We start from the raw sequence: 17,211 nt of genomic DNA, 5'->3' as shown, positions 1-17,211 counted from the left end.
AATGGAGGTTACAGTTTCCCTCATCTTTTCTCACAGAGTAAACTGGTTTTGTAGCATGATCAGTAACTATTTGATTCTGCAGAGAGAAAAACTTTCACCCTCCTCACTGACAAGACTATTGGACCATTCCTGGAATGTGCGCTCCATTTTTATGTCACTCCTTCATGAAAAGTAATAAAATGCGTAGTGCCTTTCTATCTAGAGCAGCATTGCAGTGCTTATTCTTCCCCCTGCAAACTGGAAAGTTGGGCTGCAGGTCAGCGAAGAGCTGTCTGGACATGGTTCTGGGCAGGTGGCTCTTGGGGGCTCTGCTTGAGATGGGGTGTTGGACCAGATGACCTCCAGACCTGCCTGCCAACCTCAACCATTCTGTGATTCATTGAGGAGGTGGATGATGAATTTGTTTCTATCACTTTACATATTCAGAAGAAAAAACTTGAACTTTAGCTGCTCAGCAACCACATCAAATTATTTCAGTGTGATAGTTAAGAAGTGAGTTTTGAATTTACAGATACTTTAATATTTTCTGATTCTTTCAGTTAAGTGATGTAACTGAGCTGAACAGGAAGTTGGAAGGTCAAGCAAGAAAAGTACAAGCTCGTTTAGAGAATCTACAAGTAAGGTTTGTTTTTACATATACCTGCTTCCTTTATAGGTAACAAGTGAATTATAATTCATTGTTACATTTTGTTGTAGAGGAAGCATGAATTTTTAATGGCACAGAAGTCTAAGGATATATGTCAAACAGTGCAACAAAGTAAACCTGTCAAGCAGGAAAAAGTGATAGCAACATCAAAAACTGCTAAGGTAAGAGTTGGGCAAAGTGAAAGATTCATTCTAAACACATCAGGCAGTGGAACATTCTATCTGTATCTGCTAGAAATTAGAAAATATGATTTCCAGTATTATTTATTTCATGAGTGAATTAGTTATGGTAAGAAAGCATGCAGATTATATCAGGGGAAAACAGGCAGTTAACAAAGAATTAAGCTTGTTGCTAAAAATGTGTGTTGGATTTCATATTATCTATGTATATAGCATTCGTATATATTTTTACTTACATGGTATGTTTTCCTCTTCCTGTCACATCACCTTTCATTCATCAGTTAAAATTATAACCTGCTTACACTGTTACTGGTCTCTTTCATTGTGTCAGAGCAAATTTTAGATTAATTCTGGTTAAAGTACAGGACTTTTTATGAATAACACCAGCTAAAAAGTAGTCAGTCAGAGGTCTCAGATAAAGAATTTTAATTCTGTAAACCAAAGGTGATTGTACTACTGTTATTTTTTTAGAGAAATTGTTTTTAATGAGGGGAAAAAGAATAAATACAGTGCTCATACACAATTCCAAACCAATCACTTTATTTTCCTTAAAATATCTTGTTACATCACTTAATGAAATGCTTTCTGTTCTCCATGTTGTTCCATTTAGTAACAAGTCCTCTGGTAGTATTCTGCCAACATCTCCCAGCTGGTAATCATTTTTCTCCAGCTAGAGGCTAAACTGTGAAAGGGGAAAGAGATAATCACACCATCCTACTTTAATTAATCTATATCAGATGCCTTAAAACTGTGCCGTCTATATATAGCCAACATATTTCTCTGTTTATATAGGTTTTAGTGTACTTTAGTTGCAAGTGAAATATAAACAGTATTGGTAGTTACAGTTCTGAGTGAAGAGGAAACCAGTTATTTGAAGGTAGATACAAGAAAATTTTGAAGTCTTTAGAGAACTGTCCGTGCAGCCTGTCTTCAGATATCTCTGGATATCATAGAGTATTTCATTGCAATGTAGTACAGGGACAGAATGACCATTTAATGAAGTCTTTTTTCTTTTTCTAACAATGCTAGTTACCCAGTTAAATTTTAACAACAGTGCATAGTATGGTCTTGTGTAGAGGTCTAGTGCATTGAAATGAGAATTTCCACATGCAAAGGACGTTAAAGATTTGCTTTCTCCTGTAATTCATTTGGCCAAAATTATAAAATAGAGTGATTCTGTATGTGAAAATCTTTTCCCAGGCCTTATATAACATTTTTCTAAGTACAAAACAAATTATAGGTGTGTTTTTTCGCACCTGGAAACCATCACAGATAGTACCTGTTCTGTGGTGGGGAGAGGAGCGAGGTGTGAGAGAGAGAAACGATGCAGGGTTATTTCTGGATCTCTACAAGAAGGCCTGACAACAAATGACTTAATAAGATAACTGCTTTAATAAGACAGAATAAGAAGAGGAATATATGTAGTGAGTGAATCTGACATCCCAAAGTCTGTGCCTACACGGGCTGACTGTGGTGTGGATCTCTGACTCCTCAGTGTACAGCGGTCTCTGGGTCAGGATCTCCACGTTCCATCCCTTGATCCACATACAGTTTACCTTTCCCAAAGATATTATAAGTTACAGGTTGTATTAGTAACATGGAGGCTTCTCAAGCCCTGAGTACAAGACCCAACAGAGCAGATATGGCCTGTTCAAGATTACATTTCATCAAAAATAACAATTTCCACAGGCTCCCAATACAGTAACTTCCCTCCCAGATTTTATCAGGCATATACTCATCATACTTTACATTATGCATAATATTTCAGAACTAATGTACTCTCATATATTTAAGTCTGTTACTATTTTGGCTTAGAAAAACCATTAACTTAAAGCTGAAATACCTGATGTTGTGGATGTATTGCAGCTACCATTGAATTCTCAAGTTTATGAGCTCTTAACTTTTCTTATGGATTGGATCTCAGACCAGCACCTTAACAAAATAAAAATACAAGAAGAAAGAGAAGACAGTCATAAACTTACCCAGACCTCCAAAAAAACCCACACCCAGGAAAGGTGTATGAAGGTAAAGGGGTTTGGATTGTTAATATGTTGTGTTAATATGTTTTTTGGATTTATGGGGTTTTTTACATGATTTTGAGAACATAAAAGGTCAGCCTGTTTGATACATGATTTGGATGCAGTAATTAAAGCAAAATCACTGTTAGTAAGTCAGTATTAATTCCAGCAGTGAAATATAATAGGTGATTTGTCATTTCTAAAGCATACAGATCATTTTTAAGGAAAAGTATGGTGTTCAGTCTCAGCTTGAGAGTTCCAGCGTTTTATTTCATGTCACTTCTGTCCATTGATAATTTGTCTTGTGTTTTTTGTGTAATACTGTACATAATTTCTTTTTTCTAAGGAGAAGAACTTGTCTAAATTAAAGTATTTTGATGCCTATATTGGGTATTAAAGTTTCAATTTATGATTGATAAAAGGTTCTACTATGCTATACTTTTAATAATTTTTTTGTTTTCTTTCTGGGATACCAAGGTTTGGAAATCAGTGAGGTGTTCAGAAAATCTTCTTTTACTATTCTTCTTCATTATATTAAAGATTTATAGCCGTTGGGATTGAATTTACTGAGTCTGAGTGGAGATGTATCTCCTCTTTTGCATGTCAACCTTTCTAAAACTTAAAATCTGTGTATGCATATAATTCTATTACCTGTCATGGATCTGCCCAGTGAGAATTTGCATATGTAATCTGTTAAATGCCAAGAGAAAGTCCTCTGGTAGTGTTTTTCAGTTTATACAGTAGTTTCATATACTGCATGTAATTTTATTTCTGTATATTTTTACAGCTTCTGCCTATAGCTACTGAGCAACTCCAGTGGATGCCATTTGTGAATCCTAAACTACACTTGTCTGTGATTAAATTTATTTACTGGACTATAAGACAGCTAGACAGTAGTATTCAGGTAAAAAAAGTAGTCCCCTTGCTGTATGTTTTTTTAAAACTAAATTCCCAGAAGATATTAGTGGATTTTGTGTTTTAAATACATATGAAAAGTGGATGTTTTCAGGTAGTATATATAAAATAAACTCTGCTGTCTTTGCAAAACAAAAATTCATAATGTTTACCACAGATATATGGGAAATGAAAAAAAAAATCTTTTTCATTTAATTTTAAATTTTGTATTGGGTATCTAAACATAGTTTTCATAGGTATGTGATCTCTGTTATGGTGTTCAGCAAACTTGCTGAGGATACACTCTGTATTGTACACTCTGGATTGTTAGTATGTTGTTAGATATGTTTTTTGGATTTATGGGTTTTTTTACATGATTTTGAGAATGTCTCAGAAATTGTATTTTTACATGTATTTATAAAACTTGTGCACCAGAGGAGGTAATATTTTTATGTTCACTATGCATGACATTTGTTGAAATTGGTGGAGGTGTGTGGCAAAACAGCAAAGGAATTTTGATTTTTCTTTTCTCTGCTCAGTTGTCAAAGCACAAGACATTCCTTACTCCTCTGAATAGACTGCCATAGAAAATATATAGCAGTATAATAAAGAAAAGACAGTAGCTGTACTGTAAAAACTCAGTAGAATGCATAGTGCTGTCAATAGTGCTTTTGCTATAGCAAAAGGTAGGAAACTTTGTAAATATCTTCAGTTTAAATTCAATAGAATAGTAAGCTGCCAATTTTAGTGCTAATAAGAAACCATATTTTAAATTAGCATATTGTGAAGTTTGATTCTGAAGTAATATTTCTGCATAGTTCATGATTAAAAGTCTAATAGATCTTACCTGTACAGAGTTCTTAAGGTTCATGTTTAGACCTTGATTCTGTAAATGCTTTTACAGGGTATATAACTTCAGGCAACCGTACAAAACAGAGTTGACTGAAGCTGAGCTTGTTCTGGAATCGGAGACAACTTAAATAATGTCAGCATATCAGGGGCCCTCATGAACTAGTCTTTTTGTGAAATGTGTGTTGATAAAACACCGTGATAATGTGGTTCAACCTCTTTTGGAACACAAAGTACCCTATATAGATAAGGATCCAATACAACCATTTGTTATTTAAGATTTAATTGCTAGGGGAACACTGATATCTCTACATAGTATGCAGGATTTTAATGTGTTGTAATCTTTAGATTAACTGTGTGCATTGTTTGAAACAGCATGCAACAATGACATCGACAATGAGGAGACTTGGCGAAGATATTTTCAAAGGCGTAGTAAGGAAGGGAAACCCACATTGTTCTCCTGAACAATCTACAGAGAGTAAATCAAAATCGGCGGCTTTCTTTAAGAGTTCCTGTCTGCCTTTGAGGTTTCTGTCAACTTTAATTGTGCTTAAAACAGTGACACAAGGTAAGTTCTGATTTTTTTTTTTAATTTATTTATTTCAGTTATGTGCCTGGACAAAAAAAAATTTCAGTGACACTGTAGCATCTATTATGCTTTGTTAGTGAAAAGTAATTTTGCTTGAATTTTACTACCTTGTGAAAAAAAAACCAACTGGAAACAACTATGAATCTTGCTATTATTCATTTCATGTTGGAATTTATGTGTTCCTTTTAGTATGATGACTTCTTGTCAGGCATCAACATTTCTGAAGAAGGGGAAAAAGAGGTGTTGGTAATTCTGTCAAACTGTCACTACAGCAGTGACTGGATTGCCAAGATCTTTACTGCATGGAATGGCGTAGCTAGTTACTCTTTTATAAACAGAAATAAGCAGCAGATTTTGAACAGTTCTAGAATTTCACTGTCCTGTTTAAGCTCGTAGGTTGTTTACCTATCCCCTGAAAGGCTGATCAGCTGCAGTGTCAAGTGTTTCTCTTCTGACATAGTTGCAACTTTGCTGCATAGATAAATCTGATGTTCATAAGTATTTCTGATGTACCTGTAGTCACACAGAGAAAGCCAGCTGTGTAGTGGATTACAGTTGTTAGGTTGAATTGTGATACAATATACATCCTGAAATTTCTCTGTCCCTTGGTCTAAGTTTAGCATACAGTTCATACTCCAGCCCTTACCTGTCTGCTGCTCCTCTCTTCTCCTACCAGGTCTGGTTCTGCAAATTGATACCAACACTGAAAAATGCTCCTCTATGAAATTTGTCAGTTCTTTATATGATTATCCATTCAGATTTCACTGTTAAATAGACTCATTTACAAAGGCACCATGTTCTGTTTACATAAAAATGTTTTAGACTTCAAAGCCTAGCATGAAAAGTGGCCTTTTTACCCAAAATCTTCCAGAATTCCTATGTTGATGCAGTATAGTAATGTCATATCAGGGGATAACACAGCTCTGAAAATAGTGACTTCTGCTTCAGTTTATGACAGGTTACTCCACTTATGCAGTTTTCAAGATGCTGTGGCAAATCGACTCAGTGGGACCTTCTTTGAAAACAGATAAAATCTGAAAAGAGTGAAACATTTTCTTTAAAGTGATGTGAGTGTTGAGCACACTATGAGAAGAGGCACAAATTCAGATTTTAATGCTTTCCTTCCTTATCCTTTTGACATAGAGATTGGTGTACACTTTTCTATCAGAACCTAGAGAAGAAAAACCCTCAAGCATCTGACTTATAGAAATATTTTATTTTAGAATTAACTTTGTTCATTTAAAAAAATTCTATTTCTAATTTTTATATGACTTTTTTGAAAACCTCTGTGTTAGTATTTAATTTGAATTATGCTTGAAGGTTCTTAATTCGTAAATTTGCAGATTTTATGACTAATCCAAAAGAATGTCTTATTTTCACTTCTATTATTAACTTTCTTTTTTACTTAATTGTTTTAATTCAATAATGGCTTCAGTTATTACAATGAAGGAATTTTGTTCATTTATACAAAAAGAGTCCATCAACATAAAAGCAGCAGAGTTGATAGGTCCTCTCTGAATCCTAAATGTGGTATAATTGCCACATATTATCAAGTTGAAATCTGACTATATAAAGACTTGATTTTTGTGTATTTATTTCTTTAAAAAAATTGAGCTTAAAAAAAGAAAAACTTTAAAAACATCCTCTTAAACACTATAGTCTGGACAGCCTTTAGTGCCTGTCAGAGGTCATTGTATCTGAAAGAGCTATATCATTTTCAGCTCACACTTCTGTCTTTTGTTATCCAAAAATAATCTGGGGGGTGTGTAAGGGGGCATCAGAGGATAAGTGGTTCTTTCCTTTCACTGTGAGGTTTTTTTTTCTGTTTCCAATTTGTTCCTAGGATCCTCCCACCTTTCACATTAGCAGATGATGTATAATAGTAGGGTAAAGTAGAATCCTCTACTTAAAACTTACATGATTTTATGTTGGCAAAGAAATAGGGGAAGTTGGGTCTTCCCTACCTCATGGGAAAGGGAGAAGATAACAGTTTCAAAGCAGACGCTACGAGTTAACAAGAATAAGATTGTGTCTGGACAGGATGAGAAGAAAACTGTGGAAAATACATCTCAAAGAATACAGTAACCGTTCTCTCAGCTGATTTGTTAACTGCTGCCTTCAGTTATGAAGCCTTTTCTCTCTTCAAGGGAAATAGGGAAAAAGGGGTGTTGCAGATCCTTTTTAGGGAAGTCAGACAGAAAACACAATTATATACCACTAAGAGCAGGTAATTCTGCTGGTGAATTACTGAGGTAATTGCTGCCTGCCTGCAGCTGCATAGGCGTGCTGTGGTGCTGCATAACTGGGATTTTCTGCAAGAAAAAGTTTTACAAGGATAGCATAAAAAATGACTATATCTATAATACTTTTCCAACTCATTGTGATAATAACCATTTAATTTTCCCTTTTCAAAGATGCTTTAATATCACAGATCATTTTGATAGCAAATAACTGTTCAGTAGAGTTACCATGATGAACAATCTGATCTAACTTCAGAGGTGGTCCTGCTTTGGGCAGGAGGTTCCAACCTAAATTATCCATTATTCTATTTCTGCTCTTTAGTTCTCAGAATGGTTTGTATTTTAAGATGTCTTTATCTGTAACAAATCCCCTCCACTAGTAACACAAAGAGATGGAGACAAGTCACAGAGGTGTTAATTTTTGAGGTAATACTGCAAAACCATGCTGGAGTGTCAGAATCAGATGCCTGCTTTGGCGTCTGTTTTTTTTCTCTCTTGCATGAAATATGTTACGAATTTTAGGCCATTTCTTAGAAATCAGACATCCACCTCACAAAATTCCTGCAGTCTCTGGCATCCTGACAGACACTAATCAGGGATGGCAAAGGTTTTGAATTCACAAATAACGAACAATGTTCTTGTTCATGGAAGTCATCCTTCTGGATTAAGTGGTTAAGCAGATTAGTATGTCTTAATGCTTAAGTGACCTGTGCAGTATGTATATCATGAGTATTTCCAGTAAACACGGGATTTAAACATGGTGGAAGACCGCCCTAACATCGTTAATGAATAAATATAGTATTTCAGTTGTTGGAGGAAACCATTTCAGTCAAGATATCTTGGTGAAGCATGATAATTACTCTTAAGTTGAGGCTCACGTTTCGAGAAATGATGCAAAAAGAATTGCAATAAAAAAACTAGTTACTGCAGAATTATCGCATGAACACTATTGATTAGAGTGAATCAGGTAAGCTTCTCGTGGTTGTTTTTTTACTGCTGACATCTATAACATGGAAAATATGAACTGTTGTTAAACATATCTCATGTGTCACCTTGTATGAATTTTGATCACTCTGACCACATGACACTAATGATCTAGTGATAAGGTAGCACATTTGGTTTGAACCTATATCCTATTTCATTCAAAATGTCAGTATGCAGCAGAGGGCACTGTAGTTAAACTTTTGCTACAGGATAAAGTGTTTCCTTATACTTATTTTCTGCCCACCAGATGATCAATGCTATTCCAAAATACTAAGAAAGATATGACATAAGGAAATTAAGAAAATTAGGTTGTGTCATGTAACCTACATTCTTTGTATAGTTTAGTGCACTCCACAATGGATGAGTATATAAAATGTACAGCCCTTTATAGAAAGGAATGGGAGTAGTTGCTATCTTGAAAGTAGTTTCTCTTATTCAGACAGCTCCTTTAATAGAGGTTTCCCAGATGTTGAAACCAACACTGTCTCAAACTACACACGCTTGTACTTTCTTTCCTCTGAAGCAAAATATTAAAGGACTTCATATTTGTAAGTGTATTTTTCTTCAACATATGAGTTGTAGTTAGTCTTTTTCTCCACTAATAACAATTTGTTAAGGAATAAAAACAGGCAGAGGATGTCTTTAAATAAAAGTAATATTTTCAGTCATTTAACTTTTAAGTATACATCTGCAACAGTAACTCTCAGGATAGCTATTCTATTCACATATTGTGTCACGGGGCTATGATTATAGAAGTTTTATTGCCTGTATTCTGATATCTTTCAGTGGATTACCTGGCTCAAGCATTTGATTCCCTTCGCAAAGACTTGAAGACAGATGAAGGGAAGGCCTTATTTGTGGAATACCAATGTGTACCCGTCATATTAAGTCACTTAAAAGTATCCAGTACAGTTCTGCTTTCCAGTGCTCTTGATGGATTACTTCAGATGACCACAGAATCTGGTAAATTTGTGTAGTTTAAAAAAAAAAATCATGTTGAAAACAGGTGAGGTATGCATTTCCAGGGGGAAAATTAGAAGGGCCAAGGCTCAAGCTGAGCTCATCTTGGCCACCAATATTAACAATAACAAAAAGGGGTTTTTTCAGTATGTTAACAGCAAGAGAAAGGTTAGGGATAATGTGGGCCCACTGATGGATGAGGTGGGCACCCTAGTAGTGGAAGACACAGACAAAGCAGACTTGCTGAATGCCTTCTTTTCCTCAGTTTTCACTGTTAGGACTGCCCCTCATGAATCTGTGACCTTGGAGGCAAGGGGGACGGTATGGAGAGAGGAAATTTTTCCTCAAGTAGATGAGGACCAGGTTCGGGCCCACTTGGCCAAACTGGACATTCATAAGTCCATGGGCCCTGATGGGTTGCACCCACGAGTGCTGAGGGAGCTGGCAGACGTTATTGCTGGACCACTCTCGATCATCTTTGAGAAGTCGTGGAGAACAGGAGAGGTGCCTGAGGACTGGAGGAAGGCCAACATCACTCCAGTCTTCAAAAAGGGCAAGAAGGAGGACCCTGGGAACTACAGACCAGTTAGTCTCACCTCTGTCCCTGGGAAGGTGATGGAGAGACTCATACTAGATGTCATCTCCAAACAAGTTGAAGAGTGGGGGGTTATTGGAAGTGGGCAACACGGGTTTACCAAGGGTAAATCATGTATGACCAATCTGATAGCCTTCTATGATGCCATAACCGGTTGGTTGGATGAGGGGAGGGCAGCAGATGTCATCTACCTTGACTTCAGCAAGGCTTTTGACACTGTCTCCCATAACATCCTCATTGGGAAACTGAGGCAGTATGGGCTGGATGAGGGGACAGTGAGGTGGATTGAGAACTGGCTGTGTGACAGGACCCAAAGGGTAATTATTAATGGAGCAGGTTCAAGTTGGAAGCCTGTAACCAGTGGAGTCCCCCAGGGGTCAATACTTGGACCCGTGCTGTTTAATATATTCATCAGTGACCTGGACGAGGGGACAGAGTGTATCCTCAGCAAGTTTGCTGATGATACCAAACTGGGAGGAGTGGCTGACACCCCGGAGGGCTGTGCTGCCATCCAGCGAGACTTGGACAGGCTGGAGGGCTGGGCAAAGAAGAACCTCATGAGGTTCAACAGGGAAAAGTGTAGGGTCCTGCACCTGGGGAAGAAGAATGTCAGGCACCAATACAGGTTAGGGGTGGACCCGCTAGAGGCAACTACTGAAGAGAAAGATCTAGGGGTCCTGGTGGACAGTAAAATGGCAATGAGTAAACAGTGTGCTCTTGCGGCCAGGAAGGCCAATGGTATCTTGGGTTGTATAGGGAAGAGTGTAGCCAGCAGGTCAAGGGAAGTCATTCTCCCCCTCTACTCTGCACTGGTGAGGCCACAACTGGAGTACTGTGTCCAGTTCTGGGCTCCCCAGTTCAAGAGGGACAGGGAACTACTAGAAAGAGTCCAGCGTAGGGCTACAAAGATGATTCAGGGATTGGAGCATCTCCCTTATGAGGAGAGACTGAGAGAGCTGGGACTCTTTAGTCTGGAGAAGAGAAGGCTGAGGGGAGACCTTATCAACGCCTACAAGTATCTCAAGGGAGGGTTGAAGGAGGAGGGAGCCAGACTCTTTTCAGTGGTTCCCACCGAGAGGACGAGGGGCAACGGGCACAAGTTGGAACATAAGAGGTTCCACTCAAATATGAGGAGAAACTTCTTCACGGTGAGGGTGACAGAGCCCTGGAACAGGCTGCCCAGGGGGGTTGTGGAGTCCCCTTCTTTGGAGATTTTCAAAACCCGCCTGGATGCAGTCCTGAGTAACATGCTCTAGCTCTGGGCAATCCTGCTTCAGCAGGGGAGTTGGACTAGATGATCTCTATGGTCCCTTCCAACTCTAGAAATTCAGTGAAATTCAGTGAAATTCAGTGAAATACAACATAAAAATAGCATGATTCTTCTGCATAAATAATCTAATCTAGTATTAGCATTCATTTATGTCATGTAGACTCATTAGAGACATAAAATGTATTTCTGAATTGTCTATGCCTTTCAGTGTTGTCCTGTCTTTTCTTGTTACTTTCTTTTTTATTGGTGTTAGTTTTTTTGTTGATGGTTTCCCCTGAAGTCAGGTTGGGCCAGGGAAGCCATATCATGAAAACCTGCCAGCAGGTGGAGATAAAAAATAGGCTTTATCAAAATTATTTTTCTAGTTTGAAGGAACAGCTCATGCCCAGTCATTTTTCACTTTCTAATAATTGGAAAAGACATTTCTAGAAGAGGTGGTTGTTTTGCTGAATTTTACTGCTGAGGTGCTTATATTTTGATGAATTTTACTATGCTGTGGCCCTATAAAAGGGTTAATAATCTTATTTGTAACAGTGATTTTCCAAGTGATACAGGCTAAGAATCAGTTGATAACCTACTGGGTGAACATGAAAGTAATGATGCATTCCAGTGCCGTGTTGAATAAACCTGGTGATTTTTTTTTTTTTTAAAGATAAGATAACACTTGCTGCCTTTTAAAGTAGAAAAGGAGAAGGGGATACTGCTGTTTTTGAAATGTATATTGTTTTTTGGGGAGTATTTTGTTACTGTGCACTGTAGTGGTAAAAATAGAAAACATATTTGATTTGGGATGGAACAGCATTGAGTTAAAACCCATTTCAAAGTAAGATAAATGTCAGAAAGATTTAACTAATGTTTATTCTTCCTTGCAGACTCTTTTTCTGACTATGTACTTAGTATAGTCTTACACTAAAGTATTCTCCCTGATAGTCATAACTATAATTGGTAAACTGATTGGGAAAGAGATAGTTATACTCATGAAAGTAACCTGATCAGGTGAATGGTTTCTGGTATTATGTTAGATGCCTGCCTTTGAAGAACAATGGAGATACATTGTGAGAGACTCATATTTTGCCTTGTTGCTTCTCAGAGAAGATGTATATTTGTGAAATCAGGGAAGAGGAACAATGTTTCCTTGAATTGACATTTAATTGAGAATTTATTTCTCAGCAACTGGATGTAAAGCCTTTCACAGAACCTTTCCTTTTGATAGAATACAGTGTTCTGCTCTTTTCTAATACATATTTAGTGTTTTGCAAGAAATTGTTAACAATGAGAAGTAATATTGTTGATGGGAAATCGTATTTTCATTCCTTTGTAAGTTTCCTATTAAAAAATCATTAAAAGATAAACTAGAAGGCTGCAATGGATATTCTGAGGGCTGTGTTAGATTAAAACAGGAATTTATGCTCAATTTTAAAGCTGTATTGGTGTGCATCCTTAAATTTGAAGTCATAGGCCATATGCTAAAATATGGAATCGCATTACCTAAAAAGACAGCGTTTGAGCATCAGGAGGCAAAGTCTAGGCTTTTTTTTAAATTATTATTTTCCTGTAAGATATGCAATTGTAGGCACTCTTTCAACTTGCTGCAATAATTTTCTGGCTCTATAGGAGTATTTCAATATTTTTGTTCAAAAATATTACCTTTAGAGCTAAAGTGATTAGAAATTAAGTTGGAAAAAAATGCAGTACTTTTTTTTTTTCCTGGATATTCCTTTTTATAACTTAAAAAAATGAAGTTTTAAATTTTTTGTGAAGTATTTTTGCAAATTCATATTTTAGTTGTCCAGACTGAAAGATGTGAATTAGATATGAAATAATTACTATGTTGCACTGCTCCTTCCTGTAACTGCATGTATCTTTTGTTAGAGTAAGCAATGAATGCTAATGGTCCTGTACAGTCCAGGTCTGTCTGAGGTCTCCATGTAGGTTCTCTTCCCTGTAAGAAATTATCTTTCCTGTGTTCCAGAAATGAAACCTAGATTTCCCTCATCTTTAAGGAAAATTACTTAAGCTGCATATAAAGAAAGTACCTACTGGTCTAAGATTAATGTTTCTGTGCTTTGATAGAAGTTATAACAAGAGAGTCTGCAGTACAGCTTCAACCACTTGACTGAGTTGGGTTTGGTATGAATGTTTTCATATTTTAGATGGGTATCATTGCTTTTGGCTACATAGTGTCTCAATGGGTCCAGGATCCAGATTTCCATTACAAGTTGATACAACGTTGACAGTGCTGATAAGGCATTCAGTTACTGAAAACATGATGTCAGATGCAACAGTTGAGGCATCGGTATCATCTGGTTTCTATCTATGTACAAGACCTTAATGGCAAATTAAAATTAATAGTCTTATTGCTGTGCATCTTATTGGCACACAGCCTTTCATGCACTCCCTCTCCACTTCTGTTCAGGAGTTTGACATCAAGAATCTATGAGTGTCCTGACACCACCATTTCAATGGGAAATGGTGGAGGACTGAAAGGTAACATTCTTCAGTACTTTCTTTATTTGCCTACCTATAATGTCATTATTATATGCTTGTCAGTCCTGGGCAGCTCAGGATATGCATTTGTATGCAATATCTTCTACTATTCTGATTGTTGCCTGTTAGATCTTTTTTTTTTTTTTCACAAGGAAGAGAAGGATCAGCAGGCAGAGGTGGTGGAATAATTAATTCTAGAGTGATATAATTGTCTCAGAAAGCTTGCTAGATCATAATGTCGTCCAGAGGATGGCTTCAGGGCATTTCAAAATTTGAAAAAAATGCATGAAAAAGGACAGTAAACCAGGATTTGTTCAGCAAGATCTAGTCTGTCATTCTGTAAATGTGTGTTGACACTCACCGTGTGCTTCTGTCAAGGCAAGGCTAACTTTATTAAAACAGAGTGTCTGTTTATAAAAAGACTCCCACAGAGTGGTGGGAAGAAGTAAAATCTGTATGGTGAAAGGCAGCTGATAGCCAAAATCTCTGTGTATCATGCCACCTTGCATGCAGTGTGCCCACACATGTTTTTGGATGTTTGGGCACATCCATGCCCTTAAAGACTGTGGCTGATGAAGATAACTGTCAGGGTTGGAGATCAAGCCCTGTGGAAATACTTAATTTAAAGATTAGTACCCCTTCAGTTCAAAGGCTAATGAAACTCCTTGCTCATTAAGAATTTGGAACTCCTCTGTGTTTTCAGTGAGCTTATGCATTCCAGTCTGAAGGAAGAAGCAGATGACGTTTTTTTGCACTGCACAACTTGGTTTTGTGAGGTGCAAAGGAAGAAGCATAGTCTTCTAGTCCAAATGAACCCTACACAACTTCTAGTGACAAGCTTTCTTTCAGGAAACCTGACATGTAATCCCCAGGACTAACGAGAGCAAGAAAGTGCGAGCAGTGAATATTACAGGTAGTTTCAGTGAATTTGTACCCCTGCACTGCCTTTTCCATCCATGCCTTCATGACACAGTACTGGTAAAGCAACATCTGGATGTTCACTTAGATGACAGAAGAGCAGAAAATGTAACCTTAGTAATCTGGAATTGGGCATTTCATTCCTCCTCCAAAGACAAAAGGCTTGTTTTGACCTTCTTTGTGTCAAGAGGTCTATGCATTTGCATTCTTAGTGGTAAAACCATTTGTCATCATTTTCTCATTAGAGGCAGAAGATGGACTATCAACCTTCAAAGTGGTTCATCTCTTAGTATTGCTTGAGATTCCAGGTTGGAACATACTAATAGGATCAGGGTTTACTCTTTAATCTTTTTGATCCTAGGGAGAGCTTACTGTATTCCACAGGAATTGTGCCAATCTAGTAAATCTTGTATACCAGCTGCAAGCTGATTTAAAACTATAAGTAAAATTATGCCTGAGATCCACAGCTTCGTTAAAAGTTTGTCTGAGTCGACGTGTATTCTGTACAAGAATGGACACCACCAGTGTACCAGTCCAGCTAGGCCATAGAAACACAGTGGTCTTAACACTACAGGAATTCTGTGAAGAAACAATTAAGACTTTTGGTACCCTTGGTAAGCTTATTTGTGTATGTTTCTTGAAACTTAGGTGCCTCATCATAGCATAGAAAGCTCCAGAGCCCACGTTATACTATACAGTACAGTTACGTTATTTCTTGGAAGGATTCAAGTTACGTGTATTTATCAAATTGGGATCTGAAATCGCATACGTGTCATCAGACTACGTTATGTTTTAGGTATCAGAACTTGGATAGTATTCCAGCTGCACAGGCATTTCCCAAACACCAGGGAGTTTTCATGCCATTGTATAATTCTGAAGTCTGGTGCCAGCCAAAAATAATCTCACCATTTTGTCCCAATCAACATTTTTGGAACTGTAACAGTGCATCACTGATAGAGAATATATATATATGCCAATCTTGTTTGCCTCACCTCTTTTATAAAAATGTTAAAGCCTAAGGAGGAGAGTAAAATGTTATACTGATTGCTGTTCTTGTAATATACAAAAACATTCATAGTTGGAACAAAGGCTGACTTTTAAATGTCAGGGGTGAAAAAAGTTGAGGTTAATTTCGGCCAGCTCCTCAGGGCGTAAGAGTAAGAGGAGCTGCTACAGATATTATGCAGTAATTTCAGAGAGTTTGCTTTGTGTCAAGAGAACTTGAGTTTCAGTTTACTTTCATGCTCTAATAGTCTTTTTCTTTCTTTTTTTTTCTTTTTTTTTGTTTTTCTTTTGCCATGTCCGGTGCTTAGGTGGATTCTGTTCACTGCTTTTACTGTTAGTACATTTGAGGAAAGAAACTTTCCAACTGAATGAAATCCTTACCTATTTGCTTTCTGTTAGCAAATACTTCCTTCATTTAACCTACGCTAGAAACTTGATAGCTAGCTGAAATTAAGGTCTAAGTATTTGTTAGGGTAAACAATGTAATCCTAAATAATTTCTGTTTTATTTCATGTCACTTGCATGCTGGAGAGATTCTTTTCCTTCAGATGGGTTCAGTGGCCTAAGCTGAAGTCTAGTTGGTTTAGTCTGCTGTCTTCTGTGGAAGTAATCGATTGCTTCTGAATTCCACAGCTGGGAGAGTGAACAGCTTGTTATAAACCTGACAGTAGAAAATTAACTCAACAAAGATATTTTACCCCTTTTCTCGTACTACATTCTGCTAATATTTTTGTCTAAAAATGTCTGTAATGGTGCATAACTTGGTACAATTCAACCTGTTCAGTCTTCTATTTTAAATGTACTTTACAATATCTGATAAATGTGAACACAGCACCAAAGCAGTGGTTTAGCTGTATTTTCACCATACCTATCTCATCAGTGCTGGTTTTGTTTCATGGTCAGATGGGGTGAGTGCCAGATCAGGTTTATTCTTTTCAATCTCTTATTTGGCTCTCCATAACCATTATCAGGTTTTCAATCCATGTTCATTTTCTGGAGGATGCCCATCTTTCCTTTGCTGCAAAGATTGACTGATAAAAGCAGAATTACGGGAGCGAGTCCTGCAGTCTTTTTTTAATGGTGGTGGTGTTTTGCTTGAATCTGGGGCTTCAGATGAGTGCCGTAAAATTCAATTTGATCCTTCTTTTGGTCTCTGAAACTAATGAGTGGTCTATAAAGATGTTTTTCTTGCTTCCCCTTGAGTAAAAGAGGAAGAGATATATATTCCTGCTAATTTGACAGGAAAGAAAGATTTCAGTACCAAGGTTTTCTTTAGTTAAGGAAAGCAGGCTACCGAGCCATGATGTTTGTTTTTTAGTCCCATGTCCCATGTCTAAGCTCTGAACCTGTGAAGATAGAAGTAAGAACAAAACCTTCTCCGGTAATATTGTCACAAAAAGTAGATTTAGTTTCTTGATAAACTCTGAATGGGCATGGTGATAAATTTCCACAAATGCAGTGCTCTGACCACGTTTGAAGCAGCTAAATGCTGTTATGTTTCAGTTCAGTTGAATGGCTTATAATGTATTTGTTGCTTAACAAAGCTCTTACCATTTCACGTTTGAACTACTATTAAG

At 37.2% G+C, this 17,211-nt stretch overlaps 1 protein-coding gene across 1 annotated transcript in view; it reads left to right on the top strand.

Annotated features, from left to right (window-relative positions):
- CCDC138 (coiled-coil domain containing 138) overlaps positions 1 to 17,211 on the top strand; it is a 38,981-nt gene that overhangs the window by 10,676 nt on the left and 11,094 nt on the right. Inside the window, exons 7-12 of the mRNA XM_014956695.1 lie at positions 540 to 617; positions 697 to 807; positions 2,692 to 2,850; positions 3,631 to 3,747; positions 4,962 to 5,154; positions 9,186 to 9,362. Of these exons, the coding sequence (XP_014812181.1) occupies positions 540 to 617; positions 697 to 807; positions 2,692 to 2,850; positions 3,631 to 3,747; positions 4,962 to 5,154; positions 9,186 to 9,362 (835 nt within the window). The remainder of the gene's footprint in view (positions 1 to 539; positions 618 to 696; positions 808 to 2,691; positions 2,851 to 3,630; positions 3,748 to 4,961; positions 5,155 to 9,185; positions 9,363 to 17,211) is intronic.

This window comes from Calidris pugnax, unplaced genomic scaffold (genome assembly GCF_001431845.1).
Source record: "Calidris pugnax isolate Ruff unplaced genomic scaffold, ASM143184v1 scaffold318, whole genome shotgun sequence".
Classification (NCBI taxonomy): Eukaryota; Metazoa; Chordata; class Aves; order Charadriiformes; family Scolopacidae; genus Calidris; species Calidris pugnax.
This window is presented reverse-complemented; position numbering and strand designations above follow the sequence as displayed.